The sequence below is a fragment of the Mesoplodon densirostris genome, chromosome 15, assembly GCF_025265405.1.
Source record: "Mesoplodon densirostris isolate mMesDen1 chromosome 15, mMesDen1 primary haplotype, whole genome shotgun sequence".
Classification (NCBI taxonomy): Eukaryota; Metazoa; Chordata; class Mammalia; order Artiodactyla; family Ziphiidae; genus Mesoplodon; species Mesoplodon densirostris.
In genome coordinates this window covers 74,369,930-74,397,592 of record NC_082675.1, presented here as the reverse complement: position 1 = coordinate 74,397,592, position 27,663 = coordinate 74,369,930, and the positions used below count along the sequence as shown (strand labels likewise).

The following is a 27,663-nucleotide window of genomic DNA, read 5'->3' as shown; positions in this document are numbered from 1 at the left end:
CACGGCCCATTTTCCACAAATACACCTTGATGAGACCTCTCTCCTAGTTGCACTGGGCAGCACAGGATGGCCCAGCGGCTCCGGCAGCCCCAGTTCCCGTGGGAAAGGAGGATAATGGGTGCTGACCATCCACAGGGCTCCCCCTCCACCTGCTTCCTAAGAGCAAGAAATCAAATCCTGTGGGGTGACCAACCCCGGGGACACGGGAGCCGGAGCGACAGGAGCTCCCGGAGAGCTCCTGAGGTCATCTCTGTGCTGGGTTTCACGAAACTCCTGGGGTTTCCCTCCAGGAAGGCCTCCTTCCTGCCCTGCCCCTGGAGGCCTTCTGAGCGCAGCCGCGCCCCGCACGTGCCTCCCTGAGCAGGGGTCCTTGGTCGGACCTCTGACACTCCTCTGGCCACACGCACGTTGCTAAATCTCAAAGACTTATGGGTTCTGGATGGCCATGGAAGGCCTTTTAAAAACCTGTTGCCAAAGGGAATTTCATCCATGGTTCTAAACCATTTAAGGTTGGGGTAAAAACTCAATCTGTTCAGAGGCTGGGAGCGGTCGTATCCACATAGGGAGAATATACAGTGAAATCTCTGCTTCCCAGAATAATTAGGGAAGGATGGGGTTTAGAGGAGGAACTCCCCACAGGAAGCAGGAAGAGGGATTTAACCCTTCACATATCGAAAAAGCCGGGCCCATTCAAATCTTGGGTGGTTTAATTTCATCAGCATTACTGTACGATCTGTATTTTCACCTGTATCACTGACAGTTCATACTCTAAACGCTGCATGGTCAGGGCAAGTAGCACTCTAGCCTGTAGCCCAGCATCATACTCAGCTAAGTGTTTTAAAATACTGTCTGTCAACAACTGTGTGGTTTTCCGTCACTCACCATGTGTGAGCTCTGGGCAGTTTTTCAGGACTTCCCCATTGCTCTATTGTAAACAGCTGAGGACCATTGGAACCTAGACAAAAGAAAAAAGGAAGACAAAGAAATGCTAAGAGTGCTCAAGGCAGTAGAACAAGACGAAGGAGGGGATGAAGGAAAGGGAGGGGTGGGCAGGGCGGGCCTGGGGTGAGCCTTGGGACACCCTCTGTGGCTGTGACGTCACAGTCAGTACTTAACAACGGGGGATGCAAAGGGTCTGCACGACCTCAGGACACAGACTCTGTGTTGCCATCAGAATGGAATCGCACCAAGCTGAACAGAGCTGACACAATAACATAACGATGTACAGACAACCACAGCTTTCAACCCAACCAACCCTGGAAGTTTAAATTTAAAACTACTTCTGGGGGAAAAACTGAAACGTGATGACCTTTAATATGTAGAACAGAGAGTGATTTTTTCATCTATAGTAAGCCCTGAAGAATTCTGCCTCGTGGAGGGGAGGACCGCTTTCAGTGTTCAGTTTACAACCACATGGATGGTTCTGCAAAATCTAGTTGTTTTTTGAATATATACCAAAAAACAAAACAAAAGAGAAAGAAAAAAGAGAAGACCAACCTTATGGCTCTCCGTATAAAAACAAAAAACAAAAACAACCCCCTGCTTTTATACACAGGTAACTGCACAGACAGCGGAGGTGACGGCACGCTGCCCTATCTCTTTCCATGATGTATGTCTGTTGGGTCCAGGCGAAACCCACATGGCTAGAAGCCCAGGAGGCAGAGTCTTCTGGGGCCACAGCTGATGCCTGGGTAGAGACTCACGGTGGGAGGACGAAGTCTGATGGTACCCTGCTCACCGTAAAGTTCGGCAAATCCATTCATAGGGACTCGGGACGTCCCTGTGACAAACTGGAGTAACCGGATACGCTTTTCAGCGTCCATCAGCAGCACAGCCTATGAACGGAGGCAGAAGGTCATTATGCTCATGTAACACGAGGCACGTCTGCTGCAGTGCAGATGGGCAAAACTTCATCTTATTTATAGTGCAGTGGGAGACCTAGACAGTTGACTCTGCAAACTTTTTTTTTTTTATGGCCATCACAATACCAGCCTCTGCAACCTCAGACTGAGTGATCACAATGTCTTTCTTCTTCTGCCAACTGGTCAAAATAAGTGGTTAAAAAAAAGCACACTTGGGCCTCCCTGGTGGTGCAAGTGGTTGAGAGTCCGCCTGCCGATGCAGGGGATACGGGTTCGTGCCCCGGTCTGGGAGGATCCCACATGCCGCGGAGCAACTAAGCCCATGTGTCACAACTACTGAGCCTGTGCTCTAGAGAGCCCGCGAACCACAACTGCTGAAGCCCGCGTGCCACAACTATTGAAGCCTGTGTGCCTAGAGCCCGTGCTCTGCAACAAGAGAAGCCACTGCAATGAGAAGCCCACGCACCGCAACGAAGAGGAGCCCCCGCTCGCCGCAGCTAGAGAAAAGCCCACGCACAGCAAGGAAGACCCAACACAGCCAAAAATAAACTAGAAAAAAAAAAAAAGCACACTTATTGATGGCACTGGGCTCATGTTTCTGTATGTGAGGCCTGCCGGTCCCCCTGAGCCAGTTAGAAATACACACAGTTTGAGAGGGGGAACCCAGGTTATGAGGCAGGGTATTTGACTGTAGCTAAATTCTCTAAAGACAACATTTTAGAAAAAGAACAACAGAGGCCAGGCTAGGCTTCTGAAATAATCTGTGTATCTTACATATCTGAATTATTCTAAGAATCGAGTTGGCTTCACTGCTAAAGTTACTTGAACTGATATTAAAAAATATATATCCATAATCAAGGCTGAGCGAAACTTGGGACTCAGATTTTAGGATTTGAAGATTCTGCTTTCTTCCTTTTCTCTCTGTTTCTCTGCTGCACTTGAAATATTATTAATAATAGACATTTAGAAATTAAGACAAGGTCAATGATTTCTTATTTCTGTAAGTAAGTAATCAGCACTTTTTCCCTGTAATTGTTCTTTCAAAGTCAGCGTACTGCCTCCTTTGGACCCGCTCGTTACTATTTCACTTCTCGTCTATGATGAACAGGATGTAAACACTGGTCTTTAGAGAGTAACTCAGATTTCATTTGCATCTTTGATTGAAAGATGTAAAGATCAAAATGTTTGTTGGAGTTAACAAAAAAAGTTGGGAAAATGGTTTTTTAAACCAACATGGCATCTTGGAAAAGTCAGCCCCAAAGCATGCTTTTGCCCTGAGAAGCCTCCCATTCCTAGTCACACTCTGGAGGACTAGTTCCAATTCTTGAATCCAATTATCTGCCTTTCAGGATCATCCTACTCAATGGTTTCCTCAAACGAAAGCACTTTAATAAGTGGTTGAGGAAGACAGTGTAGCCTATTCAAGACAGCCATCCACCACAGTTACAGAAAAGCAGCGGTGAGGGCTGCTTCTGGCTCGGCAGGCCTCTTCTCTCCCCCAGGAGGCCAGGTACCAACACAGCCCCAAATCCAGCAGCAAGACCACGGGAAGGCAGCACAGGACCCGGACTCTGGCCTTACCTTCCAGAACCACTGAATCACAGGGTGGTTCGGGCAGTAGCCGTTCTTGTAAATAGAATGTTGTCGCCAGTCGTTCACATCCACGTCGCCAAGGCCGCACATCAGCAACTGGGAGGGAGATGGACCAGAGGTAAACAGGGCACATCGTGAAAGCGGAAGAAATACACCGGAGAAAAGGCCTTTTCCCAATGCCAGAATCACGTCACGTGCAAAGCGAGATAAGCCAGCGACCCATAGAAACAAATGAAGGGGAAAACGTGTTCCACGTCCTACCTGCCTCTGCGGATCAGGGACTGAGAGGTAACGAGGGGGACCTGACTCTAAAGCTTGTACAGGCCACCACGTTTCATACTGGAAATTAGAAGTCCCAATGGATCACCTTCCCCGCCCCTCAAACCGCAGCTTGGTGCTCGTGGAGTTTCTTAAGCTCCATTTACATCTGCTCTTTCATTACTGTGGCTGTTTCCTCCTCTGAGACGTTATCTGTCTCAATAGTTGAAAATACCTCCCCACCCGCAATAGAATTAGTGCTTTATGACAGCAAGAACTCATCTTCTCGGACCGATCCACCAGGTGAGGGCAATCACCTTGCCTGCCTGGTGGCCCACGGCTGCAGACCTGTCCTAGCGCTATAATTGCTGTTCTGACTCACCAGTCTTGGGTCCACTTTTCTTATCACCTAACCCTCCTAACAAAGGAATGATATTCCCACAGAGGCGCCAGCGTACAGTGGAAAAAGAACTAATCCAGAAGCCTGAAAACCGGGTTCATAGGCCTGACTGTGACGAGACCCTGTGAGGTCATTAACCTCTCCCTGCCTCAGTCTCCCCACCTGCCAAACAAAGGGCTTCCTCTACACGATGTCTGTGACATCATCTATCTGGACGTTTCCATTTTAAGGTAAAAGAACAAAAGCCAGTCTACGGGAGACACGTCATTGGACAAATGGCCAGAGTCCTGTCGACAGCCTCCCAACAGACAAAGCCTTCCTCCTTCTGTTTCTCTCAACATAAAGGCGGAGAGACTCCTTTGCTTTTCAGATTCCCAGTTCTCATCTACACCGACACAAAGAAGCTGGCACAAGCTACCATGAAGCCACCTCCTGCCACTACCTTCCTGCCTCTGCCGCGCTTTCACTCCGCAGCACAGACCGCTTCAGTTTCACGGAGACCCCTGCTCTACAGCCCCTCGGGGGCGCTCACACCCACCTCCTGGCCGAGTCCCCGTTCGGCTGCCACGGTGGGTGCGTGGAGGACCGGGGTCCTCAGCCAGCCCCACCCCGGCTCAGCGGGCCTCCCTGTCCGCTGCGTCCCTGACGTGCCCTCTCCCGGGCAAGGAAGCTACAGGTGACTGCTTGTGCTTATCCCCTGGTCCCTGACCGGCAAACAAGCAAGCCCCTAAGAGACCCGCAGTAGAATTCACCTAAGCTTACCCGCTAGGACATTATGGATCAGAGAATACTAAAATACCAAGTTGGGAAGTAACGAGATACTTAAAAAAAAAAAATCTCCTTTACACAAAATGTTTACAGTACAAACCTCCAGTTCATTCTCATCAAAAATTTTAATCAAATCGATAGGAAGCAGTTCCGTGAATCCCTGAAAGGAAAAAAGAAAAGCACTCTCAACACCTTTTTCCTTGAAAGAGACAAATTTTACAGGGTAAACAAGCTTACTTTGGTTAGCCAGGAAAAATACATTGTTCACTGATGATTTATATGACAGTATTCAGTAATTGTAGTTCAGATAAAAACAGCATAGTCACAAAATAAAAATTTAAAAAGCAGGAGACTCCAGAGGATCCAGGTACTTGAGTAATTTTTGAAATGTTATAAAAATATGGGTTGCTGCAGGCAGGCGCATTCCAAAAGCCACTTATGACACATTGCTGTGAGTCAGGGTGTTCTCAAAGGCACAGGCCACAGAGGCGCAAGCGGACCACTTAAAAATAAGGCGCTGAAGGCAAATATGAAATACGAGAGGAGGCGGTGTGATGGGTGGAAAGGAGCCAGGCAGCACAGCCAGCCTGCCCCGGTCCCCAGGCTAGGCACCGCTGACTAGTGCAGTGACCTAGGACGGACGCTCCGTGTCGCCGGGCCTCGCGCGTGGCCAGTTTCTGAAAGTGTGATCACCTGGGAGAGGGCCGGGTAGGTTTCTCGTGTAAATACAGTACGAACCCTGCTGTTCTCCAGCACCTCTAACTCACAGGTTTCACCCTAAGTCCTGGAATTTTTCTCAGTGTTCTGCCTGGGCTGGCGCTATATGCACCATGACCAGGTAACTGAACTGGGGTGAACTTAAGAGAGCATCGCCCCACGGGAACCCTGCATCGATCGGTCCAGTGGTAGCTTGTAATGTGCAGCTGGGGCTTGTTCTCTTTAAGTAACTAATACCCATTATCAGGATTTAAAAAGGAATTGCGCTTTGGGTCAAAGGGAGCCGGTTTTTAAAATGAGGAAGCCCCTATTCTCTGTGAGGGGCCTCCCTCCTCAGGGGCCTGGGAGCATCACTGACATTAAATACTTGGGTCTGAGAAGTAACCACCTCACACTTTAATAAGGTGAGGAATTATTCAGACAGCCACGAGGAAAGGGCAGGGGATTTACAAAAAAAAAAAAAAAGTTCGACCAATGAAGCGGAAGGCATTATCACGGGGGATGGCGTGACTGGAAACCATCCCGAGTCCTCGCATTTCTTAGAACCTGTCACTGCAGCAAAAGGCAGAGATGCTCCCAGCCTTCCCCGGGTACCACCAAAAGCTACAGGACGATGGTTCTAGCCTCTGTGGGGGAACCTGCCCTTCTGGGTCAAGTCTGTAAAGATTTCTCTTTAAAAACAGTTAAGGCAAATTAAAAAATAAGAGCAGCAAAGCCAGAGAACACTGACCAAAAGAAAACAAACGAAAAGGTGGCAGCGCAGTGGCTGAACACTCCTGCCCTGGAGACTGGAGACGGTGTGAGCAGTGCAGGCCTGACGTTCCTGCCCTGGGTCCCACACCCACGCCTGTCTCTGGGTGTGTGATCGCTCCTAACCCCGCCCCTGCCCCCTAAGGAGGAGAACCGTCCTCTTTCAACCTGAAGGCACAGGCAAGACTCCCGGGGAACACGACTTACCTCCAAGAAGGCGTTCATTTGCTTTTGGACCCTGTTCACAAATCTCCACTGGATGACTAGGCTGTGGGAGGAAAACAGACAGCCCTTAACCACCTTGCTCATCACTGGCGTTCAGTTCTTTCTCCCCAGCTGCGACTGCTTCTCGCTAAGCAGGGCAGGGAGAAAAGCCCGACGGTGGCCAAGGAGAGGGAGGGTATAGTGCTGCGGCATATGCTGCTCATTCATGGATTCTTTCGAGAATAATGAGCACATGTGGAGCCTAAAATCTCACTGAGGATTTCAAAAGAAAGACTGATTTCTTTTCTCCCCCCAGATCGAGGCTTTGTTCATCAAAGCTGCTTTATAAATGTGACTGTTTGGAGAAAAGGGGAAAATGGGGTTTGAACACATATGTATATGGGCATAATGCGTGCACGCACACACGCACGTATGTACACACCCACATTTATGTACAAACGGACATATTTTTAAGGGGAATACCCAGTACAACGTATTTTATGTGATATTTCAGTCTAGTATTCAACGTACTGATTTTCAAGGATGACATATAATTTATCAGTACTTTACCACTAATACTTTTATACCAACACTTGGAGGATTAATGGTAAAACCTCTTTGAGTCACAGCCACTGAAACCACGTTCCCTGTGACAACATTTAGTGTACAGCAGAATTTACTGCCAGGCGAATCCACTCTGGATTCCACCTAAGCATTCTGTCGTGAAATAGCACAAGGACCTTGTCATGAAGGGCTCTCACTTATGAGGTGGCACCATGGCAACGGCCCTCGAGGACCAGCCTGCTGCCCACTCGCTGCTCAGAATATCAGGTTTTACTGGCTGTGCTGCAATCGCCAGCCCAATAGCCTACTTGCACCAGAGGATACAGGTGGCAGGGAGCAGCCGGGGATTTCTACCCTCCTTTTTGCAGTGAAGCTAGTGGAGGCGCCCCGCAATTTGAAACCTAAAAGAATTAACTGCAAAGAATGACGCACAACATGTATCACAGGGTGCAAATACCTAGTCTTTCAAACCTAGTCGCCCTGGGGTGGAGTGTTGTTAAAAATCTATTCAAAGTCTACACTTTCTGAATGAAGACAACAGTGCCTGTTAGGACGTCGTCTGCTCGCTAAGACTGTCCAAGCTCAGCACAAGCGCCAATTAAGGTGAACAGGCAAGAAATGTAGTATCTTCTAGTTTTTGATTAGGCGTAGCAAGCTTTCAACTTGCAAGTGGAGAAGTCCATGCTCTGTCAGGGTCTCTAAGTTAGAGACGCCAGCACTCTCCAATTCTTCCTAATTAGAAAGGAGAGTAGGTTTTTTGTTTTTTGTTTTTTGTTGTTGTTGTTGTTGTTGTATTTTTTGCAGATGCTAAGGAAGGATGCTAAGATCCTCAGCCAATTCTCTGAATTCAAGTCCTGTGATCAACTATGATGTGAGAGGACGGAACCCGGCTTGTGGAAATGGAGTTCTGAATGCAAACAAGGCACTCAGGCCATGGCTGTAACTCACTAGATGAGCAGAAACTAGGACCCGGGAGCCAACCACTGTTAATGCTGACCTCGTCCCTGTTCGAGGGCTAGCAAGGGCGACCTGGCAATCCTTGGAAGATACCAGAATGGTGAGCTCAAAGCATACGTATATACCAAAGAGGAAAATGTAAGCTGCCCAACTGTACCTTCTGCCCAGTACAGACTCCTAGGATTACCTAACAGCTAGATTTCCAAAGGACTCAGCATTTTGTCCCACCAAAGGACGCTGAGATTAAGAAAATTACAAGCATCAGGAACAATTCTTCATGTTTGCATGTGCTGAATTCTCCATATCCATTTTAACTCTTCTACATTTTCATTATGGAAAAGAAGTCAGGAGAGAGATGGAATATGTTCTCTTTGGTTGTTCCCAATTTTACCCCAACTGGCTGTAGACACTGCTCCATTGTTGTAATTCTCAATTTTAGACGAGATGCCCACAGGCTCCCAGAGTATTTGCCAAGTTACTCAACAGTGGCCCCTTTCTCTCCTCCCACTGCTCCTCTGTATGGCAGCAACACGAAGTCATGACATAAGTCAAACTCTGCATCCCATAATTCAGCTTCCTATTAGGCCAAGCCAGAAAGGAACTCATACTGTTAAAAGTGTGTCCATAATCTGCACGAATTGTTCTGGCAAAGGACGGCAACCAAACATGCTGTTCAATTTAATAAAAGAAAAGGCTGTAAGTAAGTGTGTACGTACTCAATGTATTCCCTTTTGTTTTCATTTGTTACCATTATTTCTGACCCATTGGGCTTCAGATCCACTTGATATGTCTGTAATTACAAAGATAAAACAACATCACCATCATGAAGTTATTTTGCATATTATCACTGAGTAATAACGTCTTACTATAAAAGGAAGACAAGTAAAATTTATTCAGAACTCTTTCCCAGCAAATGGGCTCTGTGTCCAAGAGAATGTCTAATGAGGCTTTTAAATTGTTAAGATGCTACACACTTAAAGATGTTATCATTGAAGGCAAATTATTTTATGGTTATTTATGAGTTTTAATTATTCTTCATACATTAGCAACAATGGAGAACAACACTTTTTCCATCTGCTATTGACTTATCAAGAAATGTAATTATGTTTAACAGAAAAGACAGGATACAACCATCAAGACTGCAGAGATACAGATTTGTTGCTGAAAATTAGATTTTATAGCCATAAAAAAAAGATGTGTGGAATTTCTTTCAAAGGAGCAAAACACAGGGACTTAAAAAAAAGAAAGATGCTGAGAAAGTCAGGCTGAGGGATGGATTCACCTGCCACCCCTGAGAACCCCAGGCTCTGATGTGCGTCCAGACGCCACCTCCTGGCTCATCAGCCCCGAAAGCCCCCTCCCTCAGAGCGAGCCAGGAGTGAAAAGAGCACAGCAGCTGAACTCAAGGCACAGCCTTCTCCTCTGCTCTGAGCCAGCCCTGGCTTAACATCAAAGTGTGTAAAGCAATAAGTAGCGGAAGGGAAGGGAAGGGAAGGAAGAGGCCTACTGATCTAACAAATGAAATGTTCACTCTCATGGAAATTCCAGGGAAATAAAAAGGAAAAGAATACCACTCACAGCTCCCCTATTCAAAGGTAACCACATTTGTATTCTGGTGGGATTCCTTGTGGTCTTTTTTCCCACATCCACCCAGCTACATCTGAGAGGAAGCCAAGCCAAGCCTGAGGGAGAGGGTTCTCCAGAGTAAGCATCCAGGCTGCATCCATCACGAGGGACACAGATTCAAATCTGCAACAGATCTCCTGCTTTGGCAGAGGTCCCTTTTCAGGGACCCCTCCCCAGCCCTGCCACACACGCGCAGGACAGATGGCCTCTCTGGCCTGAATATCAGGTCCTGTTCCTCTCCAAACGTTTTCTCTGATGATGCATTTGACTATTGTTCCTTTTCACATGGAGACAGCTTTTTCAATCAAAGCCCACTGATCCTCTGTCTCGGTCCTTCATATTTTCTTCTTTGTCCTTTTTTTTTTGTTATTCGGGAAGGGATCTCGTTTCCCTCCCACGTGACTGAGCTCCACTTTCGACAACATCAATTCAACGTTTTTACTGTCTTCTGTACAGACTTTATTTTTTAACATCTTTATTGGAGTATAGTTGCTTTACAATTTTGTGTTAGTTTCTGCTGTACAACAAAGTGAATTAGCTGTATGTATACATGTATCTGCATATCCCCTCCCTCTTGTGTCTCCCTCCCACCCTCCCTATCCCACCCCTCTAGGTGGTCATAAAGCACCAAGCTGATCTCCCTGTGCTATGCAGCTGCTTCCCACTAGCTAGCTATTTTACCTTTGGTAGTGTATATATGTCCATGCCACTCTCTCACTTCGTCCCAGCTTAACCTTCCCCCTCCCCATATCCTCAAGTCCATTCTCTATGTCTGTGTCTTTATTCCTGTCCTGCCCCTAGGTTCTTCAGAACCATTTTTTTTTTTTAGATTCCATATATATGTGTTACCATATGGTATTTGTTTTTCTCTTTCTGACATACTTCACTCTGTATGACAGAATCTAGGTCCATCCACCTCACCACAAATAACTCAATTTCATTTCTTTTTATGGCTGAGTAATATTCCATTGTATATATGTGCCACATCTTCTTTATCCATTCATCTGTCAATGGACACTTAGATTGCTTCCATGTCCTGGCTATTGTAAATAGAGCTGCAATGAACATTGTGGTACATGACTCTTCTTGAATTATGGTTTTCTCAGGGTATATGCCAGGAAGTAGGTATGGAGGGAACCTAACTCAACATAATAAGGACCATATACGACAAACCCACTGGCAACATCATTCTCAATGGTGAAAAACTGAAACCATTTCCTCTAAGATCAGGAGCAAGACAAGGTTGCCCACTCTCACCACTATTATTCAACATAGTTTTGGAAGTTTCAGCCCCAGCAATCAGAGAAGAAAAAGAAATAAAAGAAATCCAAATCAGAAAAGACATAAAACTGTCACTGTTTGCAGATGACATGATACTATACATAGAGAATCCTAAAGATGCTACCAGAAAACTACTAGAGCTAATCAATGAATGTGGTAAAGTAGCAGGATACAAAATTAATGCACAGAAATCTCTTGCATTCCTATACAGTAACGAGAAAAAATCTGAAAGAGAAATTAAGGAAATACTCCCATTTACCACTGCAACAAAAAGAATAAAATACGCAGGGATAAACCTACCTAAGGAGACAAAAGACCTGTATGCAGAAAACTATAAGACACTGATGAAAGAAAGACGATACAAATGGAGAGATATACCATGTTCTTGGATTGGAAGAGTCAACACTGTGAAAATGACTATACTATCCAAAGCAATCTACAGATTCAATGGAATCCCTATCAAACTACCAATGGCATTTTTCACAGAACTAGAACAAAATATTTCACAATTTGTATGGAAACACAAAAGACCCCGAATAGTCAAAGCAATCTTGAGAAAGAAAAACAGAGCTGGAGGAATCCGGTTCCCTGACTTCAGACTATACTACAAAGCAACAGTAATCAAGACAGTATGGTACTGGTACAAAAACAGAAATATAGATCAATGGAACATCATAGAAAGCTCACAGATCAACCCACACACATATGGTCACCTTATCTTTGATAAAGGAGGCGAGAATATACAATGGAGAAAAGACAGCCTCTTCAATAAGTGGTGCTGGGAAAACTGGACAGCTACATGTAAAAGGATGAAATTGGAACACTTCCCAACACCATACAAAATAAATACAAAATAAATACAAAAATAAACTCAAAATGGATTAAAGACCTCAATGTAGGGCCAGACACTATAAAACTCTTAGAGCAAAACATAGGCAGAACACTCTTGACATAAATCACAGCAAGATCCTTTTTGACTCACCTCCTAGAGAAATGGAAATAAAATTAAAAATAAACAAATGGGACCTAATGAAACTTAAAAGCTTTTGCACAGCAAAGGAAACCATAAACAAGACAGCCCTCAGAATGGGAGAAAATATTTGCAAATGCAGTATGGACTTTAACTGCTACTGTATTTTTACTCTTCTTCAAATCCTTCCTTCACGGCACTTTTTTGAAGATATTAAACAGTTCCGCTTAGGGAGTGGGATGGGAGGACTCTTATAGTAAAACATCTTTAGTTCTTTGACAATTATTTGGAGGTCTGTAGGCAGTATTCATTTACTCTTTTGTAGTATTTTTTAATAAGACAGTTTTTCTTCCCCCCCCCCATTTATTCCTCAAAGATTGTCTTGCTGTTCCCTTCCATGATGAGATTTTTCTATCAGATCCACACCAAATGACAAGTTAATAAATCCAAGCCCGGTTCTGGATATTGAGAGGCTTTCAGTACAGTTCAGCTGTACTAGAATAGAATGTTTTCTGGGAGCTGCAATTTCCAGAGCTACTGAATAAGAGGGTCAACCATAGATGAGACAAGGTGGGGAGGGGAAAGGAGAAAAACACTTCTGGTGCCTCCAAAAGCAGCCCCTAGTGATGAAAAATGGCAGAATCAGCCAGCACTGCTGAGCATAGAGAAACGGTTCTTATCAATGCTGGTGGTGAGGGTCTAACTGGTTCAACCTTTTGAAAAGATAATTTGGCAACAGGAGTCAAGATTTTAATGTGCATATGCCTTTTCATAATAATTTCTCTCTTAGGACTTATACCAAGGGAAAGAAATTGGTCAAGTGTACAAAGTATATATTCCAGGATTATACTCATCGTACTGTTTACATAGTGAAATACTGAAATAGCCCAGATGCCGACCACTAGGGCACAGTTAAAAAAGGTACAGTCTATGAAACGGAATTTGGTGTAGCCTTTAAGATGGTATTTACTGATATGGAAAGGTACCTACAATATATTAAGTTAAAACTGTACACACTGTTAAAACTGTAAAACTGTACAAAGTTTAAGTTAAAACTCTAAAACTGTACAAACAATTCCATTTCTGTTAAAAAGATAAAATCTTGTGTGTGTGTTTACAGAGAATAATTCTGGAAGATACAAATCAAAATTTTACTCGTGATTTTTCTCTAGGTGGTAGGAACTATGAGTGACTTTAATATGTGTTTATTGTACTGACTTTATTTTTATTACTAAGATTAATATTTTGCAATCAGATAAATAAAATAGTTTTTGAAAGAAAAAAAAAAAAAAAAGACCGGACCATACTCTCTGTGCTGAGTAAGGAATCGTTGGCTGGGGCAGCCGCGGGTCACATGGTTGCTTGGGGCTCACGTGTAGGTCACACGGTTTCTCCGGGCAGGCAGGGAAGGGGGCCTCCAGGCCTGCTCCCTAAGCTGCTCCCTAGGCTGCTCCCTTAGAGTAAATCCTCCCCAAGCCCTGGGGGCCTCTCAGTCAGGCTTCCGCTGGTGTTCCACCCCCATCTCCCTCTCCTCACACACCACTTGTGGGCTGCTGTTCAAATTCCACTTTAAAAATTTTTTTTGGCTGTGTTGGGTCTTCGTTGCTGTGCATGGGCTTTCTCTAGTTGCGGCGAGCGGGGGCTACTCTTTGTTGCAGTGCGTGGGCTTCTCATTGCAGTGGCTTCTCTTGTTGTGGAGCATGGGCTCTAGGAGTGCAGGCTTCAGTAGTTGCAGGACATGGGCTCAGTAGTTGTGGCACGCAGGCCCTAGAGTTCAGGCTCAGTAGTTGCGGTGCATGGGCTCTAAGGTGCACAGGCTTCAGTAGTTGTGGCACACGGGCATAGTTGCTCCGTGGCATGTGGGATCTTCCCGGACCAGGGATCGAACCTGTGTCCCCTGCACCGGCAGGCGGATTCTTAACCACTGCGCTACCAGGAAAGTCCCAAATTCCACTTTTTAAATATAGTTGTCGTCTTGTGTCTGAACTCCTTCCTCAAGGACCCAACATGAAGACACTAACACAGTGCCTGGCACACAGAAGGGGATTAATAAGTGCTCGTAGGAAAAAACTGCTCTTTCCTGAAGTCTCCTGGCCCAAGTATGAACTCCTCTCTCTTCTTCGTAAAGACCACAAAGATCAGAGGAAGCTCTGGGATGCAGCTCTCACAGAACTGGACCCCTCTTCTGCGGCAAGCGACAGCTTCAGAGTCACACACACCTCCCCGATCCTCCTCAGATGCTTTAGGACAAATGTCTGAGGAGTCCACCGAGACACTGTCTAGGTCAAATCGGGTATCCTGGACCCAGGCAGAGGAAGGCGTGCCTGCTGCTCCTCGTGTTCCTGGGCGCGGTCCTCGCCCCCTGGCCTCTCCCAGCGGCCGGCCCGCCCTTCTGCCTGCATGTGTCCTGCAGCTGCCTCCTGCCCCACTCCCTTGCCCTGGCCTTGGAGGACCTGCCTCCTCCCTGGGGTCTCGGTCTGGTTCTGTCCAGCTCCAGCCAGGACCCTGCTCCGCCTCTCACCTCTCTCCCCTTCCTACTTCCAGTTTCTGCCTCTTCCCTTATTCCCTCTCCCCAACCCAGTGCTTCTCAGCCTTTTTCCCCATTAATTACCCCCCAGGAGCCTTTTTAGACCCCCCAATTGCCCCTTCCCTCGCAGGCAATCTTACCAAAGAGACCCATGGTACACCTGTGTTGTGTTCTGTGGCCCCCTTGGAGGACCACACGCCATCGTAATGGCTGAGACTTTCTGTCCTCCAAGACAAAAAGTTGTCCAGTTTCTGCCCCCTAGGGGTGTCGTCTCCCCAGTTGAGAATGTGTGCCTTCACCCAACTCAGGCCGGGTCCTAAGGGATTTTCCTACAGGCTGCTGCGCATTCTCTTCCCCTCCCTCCCGCACAGCTTCTTAGAAGTCCACACGGCTAGTGCCTCTTCAAAGCAACCAAATCAGGTGCTGCTCTGCTGACCCTGCCGTCAAGACCTTCTGCTTGGCACAGCTCTAAAAGGATGTCTCCTCCTGGTGGGGCGTGTGTGTGCAGGGGTGTACATGAGTGTATGGTTGATTCTTTCTGGTTGGCATATGACGACTGTTCAAATATTGAAATTTGTTCATCTGAAACATTGTTAGTAGGCCCCAGAAACCAGCAGCTGCAGATCCTCACCAACCAGAAAAAAAGCAAACTGGAAAAAAATGGCAACAGCTGCAATTTCATTACATGAAGTGACAGCTACCACCAAACTTCATGGTCTGGTATTTCTAATCACGGAATGAGAAAGAGAACCTAAAGCACTAAGGAAGACCAACTGTATGCACATTTCACTTCTGTGGTAACTTCTCTCTAGTGAAGAAATGACTTTATCTTTTTGCACAAGGAGGCGTGGGCTTCCTCTTGGGTTAGAAAATGGCAATGCACAGTCAGCAGTTTTGCAGAGGGCTGGGGGAGGGGGAGGCCTGCACAGGCCTCTTGCTGATGTCCACATTTTTGGTTCAACAACTCTATTTTGAGTGTCTACCCTGTACCAGGCACTGCCAGGTGGTGAGTACACAATGGTGAGCAAAAGGCGGATCCAGGGCAGCCATCACCGAGACTGGGTCTGATGGGAGAGAGAGACACTAAACACAGAACCATCCAAATAAATGCAGAGTCACTTATGGTACCTGCCATAGGGAGACACGGAAGATACTCTGAAGTACTGTGGTCCTGGGTCAGAGCTAGCTTTGTCTGAACTGACGATGGGAGTGTGTTCCCAACTGAAGGAATGGCATGTGCAAAGGTCCTGCGGCAAGAAGGAGCTTGGTGTGTGCAAGAAGTCTCGTGGGACCAGACCCAGAAAGCTTGAGGTGGGCAGCACGGATGCAAAATGCACCTGGAGATGAACAGGCAGGGCCCAGCCACGCAGGACGTCATGAGGCAAATTAAGGATTTGGGTCTTTATCTTGACAGGAAATCTCTGAATGTTTTTAGCAGAGGAATGAAATGATCATGTCACATTCTGAAAAGACCACTCTGCCATTGTAGGGGGCCAAGGTGGATATAAAAAACCAGTTAGGAATCTATGAGAGAAGATGGTAGCTTAGGCTCAGGTATTGTTGGTGGGACAGACAAGGAGAACAGAGAGAACTGAGGAATAGTCGGGCCTGGTGATGGACTGGATACGGGAGATGAGATCAGTGTGTGGCTGCTCAATTCACCCTACATTTCCTCTCAGAACGCAAAATAGATATGCTAGTTCCTTGTTAATCAGGTTTCGCTCTCTAAAAAGGAAAGCCAGTAATTTCACAAATAGGGCACCTAATCATTATCTTACTGATCTCGTGAGTCTGTTTTGATTACTGCATGACTCCACCTGATTCAATCCAAAGTCAGAAAACCCCACATTAAATGAGGAGGTTTAAGAATTGTTTTTAATGAACCACAGACGAGCTGTAACGACCATCAGAATCTTTGTTAGAAGTCTACTTAAAAATGCAAACTTCTTGTTTGGTTTGTACTTATTAGGTGGAAATAGTTACATTTAACTGTACCTAAGGCAGGTTTAGTCTGCTTCTAACTTTGGCATCACTAATGTCTTCTGAACTGTGTTAAGTTAGTCACATGGATTTCTACAAGTGGATATAATATAAAGAGACCTTTTTTTTTTTTTTTTGCATATGACACCCAAGACTGATTTTAAATCTTCCTTGGTTCTTTATCTCTACTCCTCCCTACATGCATTAAAAATGCAAAGAAGACATAGTTCCAGGATGGTTAGCCATGTGTTATCCTTTGAAAATTGGCAGTTAAGACCCTTAAATAGGTCCAGCTTAAAAAAAAGTCGTTGCAATTCCAATTATTTTGTTGTCGCACACTTGGAGCTTCCATAACTTATAACATTTAAAAAAAACCTACGTCAGCATGATTCATTCCTTTGCTCACTAAGCATTTAGCAGCCATCGCTACACACCGGGCACCGGAGAAACCAAGGAGACCTCAGGGGGCTCACAGGAGGCGGCAGGTTGGGGATGGCTAGAGGTCACAGCGCTATGGCGGGGGAGAGGAGGATGGGTCGGCGAGGAGAGGGCGCCACGCAGCCAGTGACAGGGCACGCGCGTCCCGGGGGACACCGAGGCAGGCACCCCACGGCTGCGAAGGTGAGAGGACGGAGGTGTTGGGAGAGAAGGCAACGGTGGGCAGCGAGGGGTCCTAAGCCGTGCAGGAAAGGTTTTAATTCACACTGAAGGGCACAGGCTGCCCAGTGAAGAATGTGTGTCGAGCAGAAGAGTTACAGGTCCAGGTTGGTTCTTCAGAACCACTACGTCCAGAGCATACGTGTGGAGGCATCAGAGAACGGACTGGAGCGAGCAGCGACGCAGGGACCAGGGAGACTGCCACACGACACAGCCAAGGAACCGGCAGAGCCTCAACAAGGGAAGGTGCAGACAAGGGAAGCGATGGGGAGGCTGGGGCTAGAGGACGCAGTGGCCGGCTGGACACGGAGGGAGAGGGACGATTCCAAGGGGACTCCAGTTTCAGGCCGGAGGGGAGGGTGTGGCCACTGGTTAGACGGGAGCGGAGGTGGGGGGTCGGGAGGAGGAAGTGGCTTTTTCAGTTCGGGGATCTGTGGGTCTTTCAGGAGACCCGGCTCGGGAGGCAGCCGAACCAGGGGGAATGTGGACGCTAGAGGAAGGGTGTGGGCTGCAGGTAAGAGGCTGGCGGTGAGCAGCGCAGAGATGCGCAGAGTGAGGCCGCCCAGCGAGCGAGGGCAGGACGGGGAAAGAAGCGGGCAGGGGAGCATCGCATCGCGGGGCCCGCAGCAGGGCTTAGACAGGTGGAAGGAGAGCCGCGGAGCGGGGTTGGGGTGGGGAGAAGGGATGAAGTGGGGGTGACTTTCAGGGGCTTCAGGGGAGGGAGCAGTGGAGGAAGGAAGCAGACAAGGGCCAGAACCCATTTACATTCAGTCCTGGGCAGGGGGACCACCGCTAACCCGGAGGGGACAGCTCTGGGGGTGGTGCAGAAGAGATTTCCCTCCCCCACCCCACGACAGGGTTCCCACAAGGACAGCAGTGTCCGTCGGTCTGTGAAGGTTTGAGGGCATGAAACACAGTATGGAGTGAAAAAGGATGGGGAGGGCGAGATGAGATTCTTAATGGACTCGCTGATCATTTCCATTCATCACAGGGTCTCTCTCATGCCTGGTGCCTGAAACTCTATGAGCCTCAACTCAACCAACCAGGAAGGAAAGAAAACACAGACTCCCTGAGACCCGCCCACTTCTGGGACTCACAGAGTGACGGTTTCCTGGCCTGAGCGGATGTAACAAGTAATTTTGGTTTGTGTGATCACGTTCCTTCTCAACAGTTCTTACCCCAGGTGTCATGAATTTCTTAATATCCAGTGGCATCAGCTTCTTTTTTTCCTAAGACTGCGAACCCAAGAGGGCAGGGACCTGATTTCCTTACCTCACCTATAAAGCTGAGCACAGCATCGTGAAACGATAGCCAATGTGAGCACACTTTTTGGACAGTGGAGTACACTTTCAATAATCTCTGAAGCAATAAAGAACAAATCAACGTCATGTTCCATTAGCAACCCTTAAAACGGGCTCCATGATCTCATGAATGCCAAGGCCATGTACGCTTGGTCTGGTAGATGGGAACTCTCTCTGGGCTTTTGCGAAAGGACAGGTACCAGGGGTTGGATAATCCTGAGAAGTACTTCCCCAAAGCATCGTTATCACCGGGGGGACAAATGAACCAAAGGTTTTAGGTTTAAGACAGACACCTCCTACAGAACTTTAGGATGATGATGAGAATTCCAAGAAGGCAACTTTATCTGTGAAATCGATCTTTATGGTTAATCCAGCCTTAATGACAGTCCTGGTGCAAAGCAAGAAGGAATGTTAGAAAACCCTGAGCCTGCTGAGCCCCCGAAGACAAACTCCACCATGACAAGGGAACCATTAAAGCAGAGGGAAAAAAACCAAGCTCCCCCGCCAGGCATCACCTACTCCTGGTCATGTATTTATATCACTAAGTAAACATTTACTCTATTTTTTTGAAGTATCTAAATTTTAAAACCAAGGCACAAACATTCACATTCAGATCTGCTTTAGATGTGAGAAGTAGGTGCTACTTCACACACCAGAGGCCTTAGAATTTCTCTAACTTTGCAGGAAGAGGCCGTTGTAATTGGGACTTGGCTTCCTGGCATGACAATAAGATACTGATACAATCAGATGATAATTAGCAAAGACTCAAAGAAGCAAAGACTCTTTGAAAGTCAAGGGGGAGCTCGTGGGGTTACCCACACGTACCTGCCCAAAGTTTTCTTCATCAATGCAAAACATAAGGTCCAGTTCAGTCGGATCATTTTCTAAGATCCATTTCAAAGAGTTGTAGTATTCACTATCCTACAGAAATGACACAAAAATTAAAATTAAGCATTTTTTCCCAAAATATACACTCATTTCTTTAAATAATTATGTCCTTTCAATGTAATTCCATCCAGAATCTCAAGAAATGCATTAGTCACTAATATGTTTCCAGCTCTACCCCAAACCTACTCTTCCACTTTAATTTAAAAATACAAACTAAAAAACTGCTTTGGTAGTAACAGGGGTTTGTAGTTGGATCCTGTCCTCTGTGAAGAGGGAGCAGCCTGCTCTGGATGGCCGTCATAACATTACGGAACTGAACGTGTAGAGATCAACATACTCCCCATCTTTTTTTTTTTTTTTTTTGCGGTACGCAGGCCTCTCACTGCTGTGGCCTCTCCCGTTGCGGAGCACAGGCTCTGGACGCGCAGGCTCAGCGGCCATGGCTCACGGGCCCAGCCGCTCCGCGGCATGTGGGATCTTCCCGGACCGGGGCACGAACCCGTGTCCCCTGCATTGGCAGGCGGACTCTCAACCACTGCGCCACCAAGGAAGCCCACTCCCCATCTTTTAAGAGTGAAAATATTAGAGGAAAGTAGGAAGGATAGAGAATGTTCTAATTAAATACCAATGGTTTCAAGTTGTGCCCATTCCTGTGCTTCCAGCACTCTCTGCAAGTCACTGTGAGCAAACAGGAAGAGGATGCCCTAGTGTCAAAACCCAGAACACAGGCCCCGAGAGCCTGGACTCCTCTGTCTCTTGGGCAGCCCTAGGGGCTCCATGAAGACCAAACAGAACGTGTGCACCAACTGTCAACGTGGGGAATAATATTAATTTAGACTTGTAGAGAGATTTTTATACTCCTAGCTTCCTCACCATACAGTAACAAAAGCATAAAGCCTAAGCTAAAGGTAAAAGCTGAAGAGAAACTTGACATGGGTACCGTGGATACATAGAGCTGCCCGCCCGTGGAAAACCCAGCTGAGTGGACTTGTGTGCACTGCTGGCCTTCTACTCTCCTTCCACTCCCAGAGGATGAGCTGTGAGGGAGGGGTACACGGCTCATATACCCAACTACACAACACATACAGTCAACACGGCAGCGAGGCTGAGGGGAGGAAGATGCTTTCTGACTCAAGTGACAGAATGTGAAAGCAGAGCTGCAAACACCCCAAATGTGTGGGTGGTGAATCGTGAGAGGTGAATGGTGGGAGTACAGGTAAATTAGAAGAAAAACAGAAGCAAAAGTATGCCAGGAAAAGAGCATCAACTTTTGTTCTTTATAGAAAAGCCTTTCAACTCTAAAATGGTCAGCCTAGATTAAAGAAGTTAAATGCAACATGAAAACCCAAATCAGAAGTTAGCAATTATTTTCTACCTTTTCATTCCTCTCCTACACTGTAGTGGTCACTTACCCTTCTTCCGTATCTGGGATGAGTATAGTCTTCCCTGCATCAACTGTTTTGGTCTGGCTCCCTGACATTTTTTGAGGTCAGGAAACAGAGGGACAGCAGATGAACCTCTAAGTGTTCAGTATTAGCAGGTTTCCATGGAAAACAAGGGCAGCAATGAGGTCTCCAAATGACCCTTGGATTTAATTTGGTCAAACCAGGTCTGAGTAAGTAGGGGTAACTGAGATGTGGGTGTACCCACCCTAAATACCATGACTCTAGGAAATGTGAACAATGAGTTGCTTATTAAAAAATTTAGGGAGATCAATTAGCCTCTTGAACAATCCCTGTTGTCCATACTGAATGATGACGCCCATAAAAATTGCTGTGACTACAACATGGTCTCAACTACCTTTCCATAAGGCACAAGCTGCTGGTGAGGTCCACGGGAGTGACCTCTATTTACTCACCACAGATTCCATGTCATTCAGAGTTATCTGCTTTCCCAGCATCATTTTGTAAAACGGTCGAATGAAGAAACCTAAAACGGTGAAAACTGAGTTAGTTTCAAATCTTTTTTTTTTTTTTTTGCGGTACGCAGGCCTCTCACTGCTGTGGCCTCTCCCGCTGCGGAGCACAGGCTCTGGACGCGCAGGCTCAGCGGCCATGGCTCACGGGCCCAGCCGCTCCATGGCATGTGGGATCTTCCCGGACCGGGGCACGAACCTGTGTCCCCTGCATCGGTAGGTGGACTCCCAACCACTGCGCCACCAGGGAAGCCCCAAGTTTCAAATCTTTGATGATGCTGTGCATCAGAGCATGAAATAAAAGATTAACCTGCTTTCATGTGAATGAGAGACCAGAACAGAACAATCAAGGGTTTTCTACAGTAAGATGAGGGCCTGGTTTGGGGCAGGGTCGGGGGAAGGGGTTTAGGAAGGAGGGCGGTTATACTAACAGAGATGGCACAGCAGAGGGGTGAGGTCAGAAAGGCTGCCGGAGGTGACAGATGAGCTTCAGGCACAATCAGGAATCTGTAGCGCAAACGGGGCGCACGCACGGGGGAGGAAAGGGCACTCCCAGCAGAGGGACGGGACCCAGGACGCGCCCGGACCGAAGCACAGGGCGGCCCGGGCAGACAGGCCAGAGGAGGGACTGGGCAGGGAGTGCACAGTTTACACGAGGTGCGGGAGAGCCTGGGCTGCTGCCCAGGGCCAAGCGGAGTCACTGAAATGCCAGGGGGCAATTCCACCTGCATTTCAGTGTCATCGCTTGGGCAGTGCTGGGAAGAGCAACAGGAAGGGACAAACAGGAAGGAAGCAAGGGAGGCCGTCCAAAAGGCTGTGCAGTCGTCCCGGGTGGCGTGATGACGGCCTGAGGGAGGCCAGGGCGGTGGCCACGCCGCCACGACTGCGCAGGTGCCCGCAGGGACCCCACTTCACCCCGTCCCAGGCAAGTCAGCGTCACACGCCTCCTGACACAGGCGCCCCCGGAACCTCAGTCCACCCCTTCACCCTCAACTCCCATCCTCAGCGCCCCCTCCAGGTCTAACCAGCCGCCCTCGCAGCCCGTTCCCGCTCCCACTGGCCTCCGTGCGGCCCTGCGGCTGAGGCTCAAAGCCCCTGCTGTCTGGGGGGTGAAGCCACAGAAGGGAGTAGGGGCTGATCTGATGGGCAGCGTGTCCGCTGTGCCTCCAGGGCTGTTCATGGTCCCGGGAAACAAAGACACTGCTGGCCACACGCCCGGGGGGCATTCGGGCTCTTCTTCTTGCAATTCCCGAGGACACGGTTACCTCCCATCTCCTTTTGCAGCAGGGACCTAGATGCCCCCCCCCCCCATCACTACTCCAGGCAGCCTAGACTCTTGGCCAGTCCTCGCTCTTCTGAAACGATCCCAGCTTCCAAGTGCGCCAACCCCACCGCAGCATCCCCGCCCAGAGAGCTCCGTGTGTTCCCTTCTGCTGGACTCTGGACCCATGTTTCCCGCACCCTCACTAGAACATCGGTCCCCTCAGGTCAGGATCTCAGCTTAAACTTCTCTCTATTTCCCCTGTAGCAACTAAGAACGTCTTCTTGCCCGGCAGAAGGTAAATAACGGACGTTCTAATCATCTATGGCATGACTCCAGTGCTGCAACTTAAAATACATTCACTGTATATACCTATACAGAGTGAGACCAGTTTCCTTCTAATCAGAAAAAAGTTTGCTCCTGCCACCAGCCCCGCCCCCCATAAAAAAATAACATGTTGAAATTAGAGGATCAAAATCAGCTAGCAACTACCAGTAAAAATTTATTAAAGGAGAAAGTACACAGGGTACATCAGTTATTTACTAGCATAGCTAAGGTTCCATAAATGCAATTCACATAATTCTCCTGGAAATCTCTCTACAGTAACTGCAGTGTCCATCTTCAATCTTGCTCTGTCTTCTACCCTCAACCATTTCACCCCTAAATTCTTCAAAAATATTTCTGATTCTCTTTCCTCACTGATGATTTCTGTAATGTTCTCTTAAGGGCACTACTTTTTCAATGACCAAATCCATAAGAAGTCTCTATTATAAGCCTATTGATACAGCCAGGGAGGGGGGTTTTACTCCCGACTTACAAGGTACCTTGAAATTCTTGGTACTTTGCATGACTTACGTGCTTTAGATAATAATGAGATTATTCTGTGCCATCTGTTTCAGCAGTGATCCCAGGGGTCAAGGTCTTAGCTGAGTTATAACACTGCTTTGAAATTATTTACAGTCTCTTCACATTCAAAAAAATGGTAATTTGGGGACAAACAGGACAATGGTAGGATATTGGCTGAATTAGACCGTTTTAATGAACTTTTCAATCAATACTTTCCATCTGTCATCAAATCTAGTTTCTGCTAAAGAAATGTTATTCTGGAAAACATAGAAAATGCACAAATACAGAATGTTCTGTGCTTCACACTTAAGTTTTTCAAAAAAAACTTTTTCAAACTGTGTGTAGACACTGTCTTCAGTGCTCAGATTAAGATGACACCAGGAAAAAAAGCACCTTCATTATGGACAAAACATTAAAGAAACTACTGATTTACAGAGGGAGAACCAGTGAAGCACTTTTGCTTAAAATCTATGATGTGAAAGATAAGACACCTGATAAGAGACCACAGACAGCACTGTCCAATTTTTATTACTTCAACACTTTTTAATAACTTACCATCTAAAAGTTTCCCATGGAATACTGCCAGACCAGCAACTCTTCCAATAAAAGTGAAATAGGACAAATGATCTTCATTACAGAGGCCTGAATTGGGATTGATCTGAAGTGTGTAGTTGTCCCTTTTTAGGGCGGGAGAGAGAAAAAGAAAGGTGGTAAATAAATGCAATAAATAAGAAATGCAAGAATTTGAATTTTCCATTGCTGCCTGTCATTAAGCTTTTACAGTGTGCCTGCAAACATCCTGTACCTGACAAATAAGGCATAAAAGCTAGACAACCAAGCTTATTTGGTTAGCCCTTTTCCGTGACCAAGGACAGAGGTCTACTAGAGCTGGTGGATATGCCCTGTTACGTTAAACCATGAGAAACTGGATATCTGACTACTGTTGATCGACAAAAATCTCAATTTCATACGGTTCAGCCAAGTATTTTTGGAAGCTGAGAAGCCCTACATACCGAAGGGGCTGGACATGGATTCCCAGCTATGTGTGAGTGCAACAGGTTGTCTCTGTGAGAAAGGGGGTTAACTCCCTTGAGAAGCTTTTGGTTTGGGGATTAAAATTTTTCCCAGGGGTCCAACCCCTGATCCATCTGACCAGCATTCTGCCCTGAAAGGCCTGGAGGCCAGGCCACTGGTAGCAACGTACGGCTGTCCAAACGGTGCACACCTCAAGATGTTGACATGCATCTCATTGTCCTTCTTTGGTGGAGGATCGGTGGTTTGCAAATTGGGCTCCGTGGCCAGATTCTTCTGGGGGCAGCTTTGGGAATGTGGGTAAGAGGTGCAGATCTCGCCTCCAGATCCTCCCCTCCACTTCAATGGCTTTTATCAATTTGACAAAATGGGACATTCTTGGCCGGAGCATTGGGGAAGAACGCTGAGGCTGCCTTCCAGAAGAGCCCCCAGGAGACTGGCACCAGGGGGAAGACACGGGAGAACCCTTGTCCCTGCAGAGCACAGGCTGCTTTTCAAGGTCAACTGTTTTACTGGGGGCTCGGGTCCTGCCTAAGCCTTTGGAGAAGCCGCAGCCTGGAGGAGGAAAGGGTGGCCTTGCAAGTAGCCAGTGTTGGATTCCCGAGAAAGCCATGGCCTCTGCCTCAGTCTGCATGCCTGGCAGTGATGAAATCCTAATGCAAGGGGGGGCGCGGTCTGGGCCTTCCCTCACAGGCCCAGGGCATGGTCCTTTGGATCCTAAAGGACGGGTCCTCAGTTTGCCTTTAAGTAATTTGACTTCAGAAACGATTCTTGTTCATAAGACAACAACCTTCTGAATTCTGACAGTGACGAATTCTCCTGAATTAACATAACGTTATGAATGAAAATTGCCTTGTTCCTTACCGTAAGTACCCAACACATTTTCAGTCTCAATGACACGAACCCAACAGACAAGAGAAGAATTATTTTTAGGTGTTCACAGAGTACGTTAGTTCACCATGTGGAGTGGGACCTGTTCTAGAGTTGTAAGGGCTGGCGGGGAGGGGCTGAAATCAGCAGTGTTAATTCACCTCTGAGTGAGCTGCTTATGCTTTCATTAAGTTTAAATTCATGAAGAATAAAACTGCTTCAGTGCGGACACCTTCTGAATGCACTCCAGACACTTACGTTGCAGAGTACTCGAACAGACCGTAATAGGGGTTGAACATCTCTTTGGACAGTAAGAAGAACCATTCTCTGGCCACGCCCCCGTAGTCCAGACCTTTTTCTGATTCAAATTCAATCCACAGCCTAGCTTTCAGGACATCTGGTCTTTTCACAGACATGATTCTCCGATAGGACTCTTCAAATATGTTATTTCTGTGAAGTTTCATTTCAAACCTATTTGGAATATCAGCCTAAAAACAAGAGAAAAAAAACCCCACACACCATCAGACAGTAAATATACACCTTACTTCCTAACAGAAAAAAAAAAAAAGAACAAAGAGCAGAAATGATGGCAGCCTTCAAATAAACAAGCAATGATGAATGGTTCCAACCGAAACTCTCTCCTTTCTAGATTGTTCTTCACTCAGACAGAAAGCCTATGTCAGGAGGAGACACACAGCATCCACCAGCAGGTGTCAGACTGAGCCAGCAACATGCGCTGCAGAAGAAACTATGCTGAGTGAAGACAATCATCCTCTCTCCCTGTTATAAGCAATTGTGGGGCACTTATCCGCCCACTGGCAACTGAAATATGGTCAACTCTGTATACCGTTTTAGTCAAAGAAAGGGACTGTAGTCCAGGGGATTAAAACCCATAGACAATCCCCACCTGGCCAGGCTGGGACGACCCTCAGCCCTGGTAGGGACTCCAGCTGGTAGCCATGCCCATGATGCCTACAAGCTAGTTCTGTTGCCATGGGGAGTAGGGCCCTGGTTATCATGGCCAAGTTGTGGGAAAGCATCCCAAAGGCAACAGTTAATAAACGTGAAAATAAAAAAGCACTTGATTGAAGTGAATAACTGCTTCCTGGAAAAACAGGTCCAGGGTCAGCTTTGCCAGGGTGATGGATCTACAGAGTCAGTTTCCAGGCAGAAGGTACCACGGTGCAAGTGCCACAAAGTGAGACAGTGTGGTATCTACAGTCATCACATCACTGGAGGAAATGCAGGCGACTCACAAAGAAACACTGGAACTCCACAGGTTCAAATTTGAGTCATTTCAAAAGGAGTTACCCAGGAGCTCCTTGAGTCAGGATGTTAGAAGAGAGAACAGAACCCCTAAGAGGGAGCTCCCCGAGGCAGAGGCTGTGTTTCAACCGTCTCTGCATCCCCAGTGCCTCATCCATAGCAGAGGCCGGGAAAATGAGGCATCAGCTGAGGGAGTGGAGCCGGGTGGGGGAGATGCGGGAGGAGCACAGGCAAATGGGGGTGATCGGAGCTGCAGCTTTCCCCAATGAGGAAGCCAAGAAACGGTGACGGGAACAAAAACACCCCCAAAATAGTGAAGGCACAAACTTAGGAGAAAACTGGTAAAATTTACACCAGAGAGGTGAAATCAGAAAGTAAAAGAGAAGACATAGTATTAAAGTTATTTGGGGAGATATGTCAGTAGAAAATATAATACTGTATTTTAAAACACTGACTGTAAAAAGCCTTACAGGGTTTCTCAGTTTTGTCAGAATCTTAATGGGTTTCCTAGTAAGAATTTTAATCCGAAAATTACACTTGGTCTTAATATTTCAAATATTATAAATTATATTTTTGTTGTACATATCATCATTAAAACTGTATTTCTGAATTTAAAGGGACTTGAACATTTTTCAAATTAGGATCTAGGTTTTAATAAATAGGATAGCCATAATTGATTGCATAGGCTTCTCCACATTTTTTCACTAGTTCCTGAATTATTTTATACCTCATAAAAATCATTTCTATTTTTTAATGTATTACATATGAAATTACCTTCAGGTGATTTGATATGTAATACTAAGTTAATCTTCACTTACCATGTCTGTTAAAAAGAAAAGTCAGATTGAAGATCTAGGTGGATCAAAGTGCAGTGAGAAAAGAAAGGTCATATTTTTAGTATACACGTAACAGTAAGAAACGAGTTGTTCTCAGTGAAGTAATTTGGGTAACTTACAAATGACTAAAACAGCATTTTTGGAAGATATGTACTCACAGGTTTCTTTAATTTCTTCCTAAAGTAGTCATATTTCTGCTTAAATTCTCTGGAGTAAGGAACAGCCTGGAAGATAAATGTATAAATATAGATAATATGAACAACATGCTTGAAATTTTATGTATACTAAGCCAACATTCAGAAAATTTCATGAATCATGAACCTTAAAATCGTCA

General features: G+C 46.5%; 1 protein-coding gene and 1 long non-coding RNA gene across 5 annotated transcripts in view; one reads left to right on the top strand and one right to left on the bottom strand.

The window, feature by feature from the left end:
- LOC132502663 (uncharacterized) overlaps nucleotides 1-18,815 on the top strand; it is a 61,565-nt gene extending 42,750 nt beyond the window's left edge. Inside the window, exons 3-5 of the long non-coding RNA XR_009534514.1 lie at nucleotides 17,235-17,360; nucleotides 17,561-17,628; nucleotides 18,106-18,815. This is a non-coding gene — a long non-coding RNA (uncharacterized LOC132502663). The remainder of the gene's footprint in view (nucleotides 1-17,234; nucleotides 17,361-17,560; nucleotides 17,629-18,105) is intronic.
- Nucleotides 1-27,663, bottom strand: part of NEDD4L (NEDD4 like E3 ubiquitin protein ligase) — a 358,858-nt gene that overhangs the window by 5,080 nt on the left and 326,115 nt on the right. For all 4 annotated transcript variants that reach the window (XM_060118688.1, XM_060118689.1, XM_060118690.1 and 1 more), the window contains 11 exons: nucleotides 27,488-27,553; nucleotides 25,486-25,715; nucleotides 23,881-24,002; nucleotides 21,162-21,232; nucleotides 19,241-19,336; nucleotides 8,790-8,863; nucleotides 6,556-6,616; nucleotides 4,982-5,041; nucleotides 3,444-3,551; nucleotides 1,739-1,835; nucleotides 883-955 (listed from right to left, as the gene is read on the bottom strand). In XM_060118688.1, the coding sequence (XP_059974671.1) occupies nucleotides 883-955; nucleotides 1,739-1,835; nucleotides 3,444-3,551; nucleotides 4,982-5,041; nucleotides 6,556-6,616; nucleotides 8,790-8,863; nucleotides 19,241-19,336; nucleotides 21,162-21,232; nucleotides 23,881-24,002; nucleotides 25,486-25,715; nucleotides 27,488-27,553 (1,058 nt within the window). The remainder of the gene's footprint in view (nucleotides 1-882; nucleotides 956-1,738; nucleotides 1,836-3,443; nucleotides 3,552-4,981; nucleotides 5,042-6,555; nucleotides 6,617-8,789; nucleotides 8,864-19,240; nucleotides 19,337-21,161; nucleotides 21,233-23,880; nucleotides 24,003-25,485; nucleotides 25,716-27,487; nucleotides 27,554-27,663) is intronic.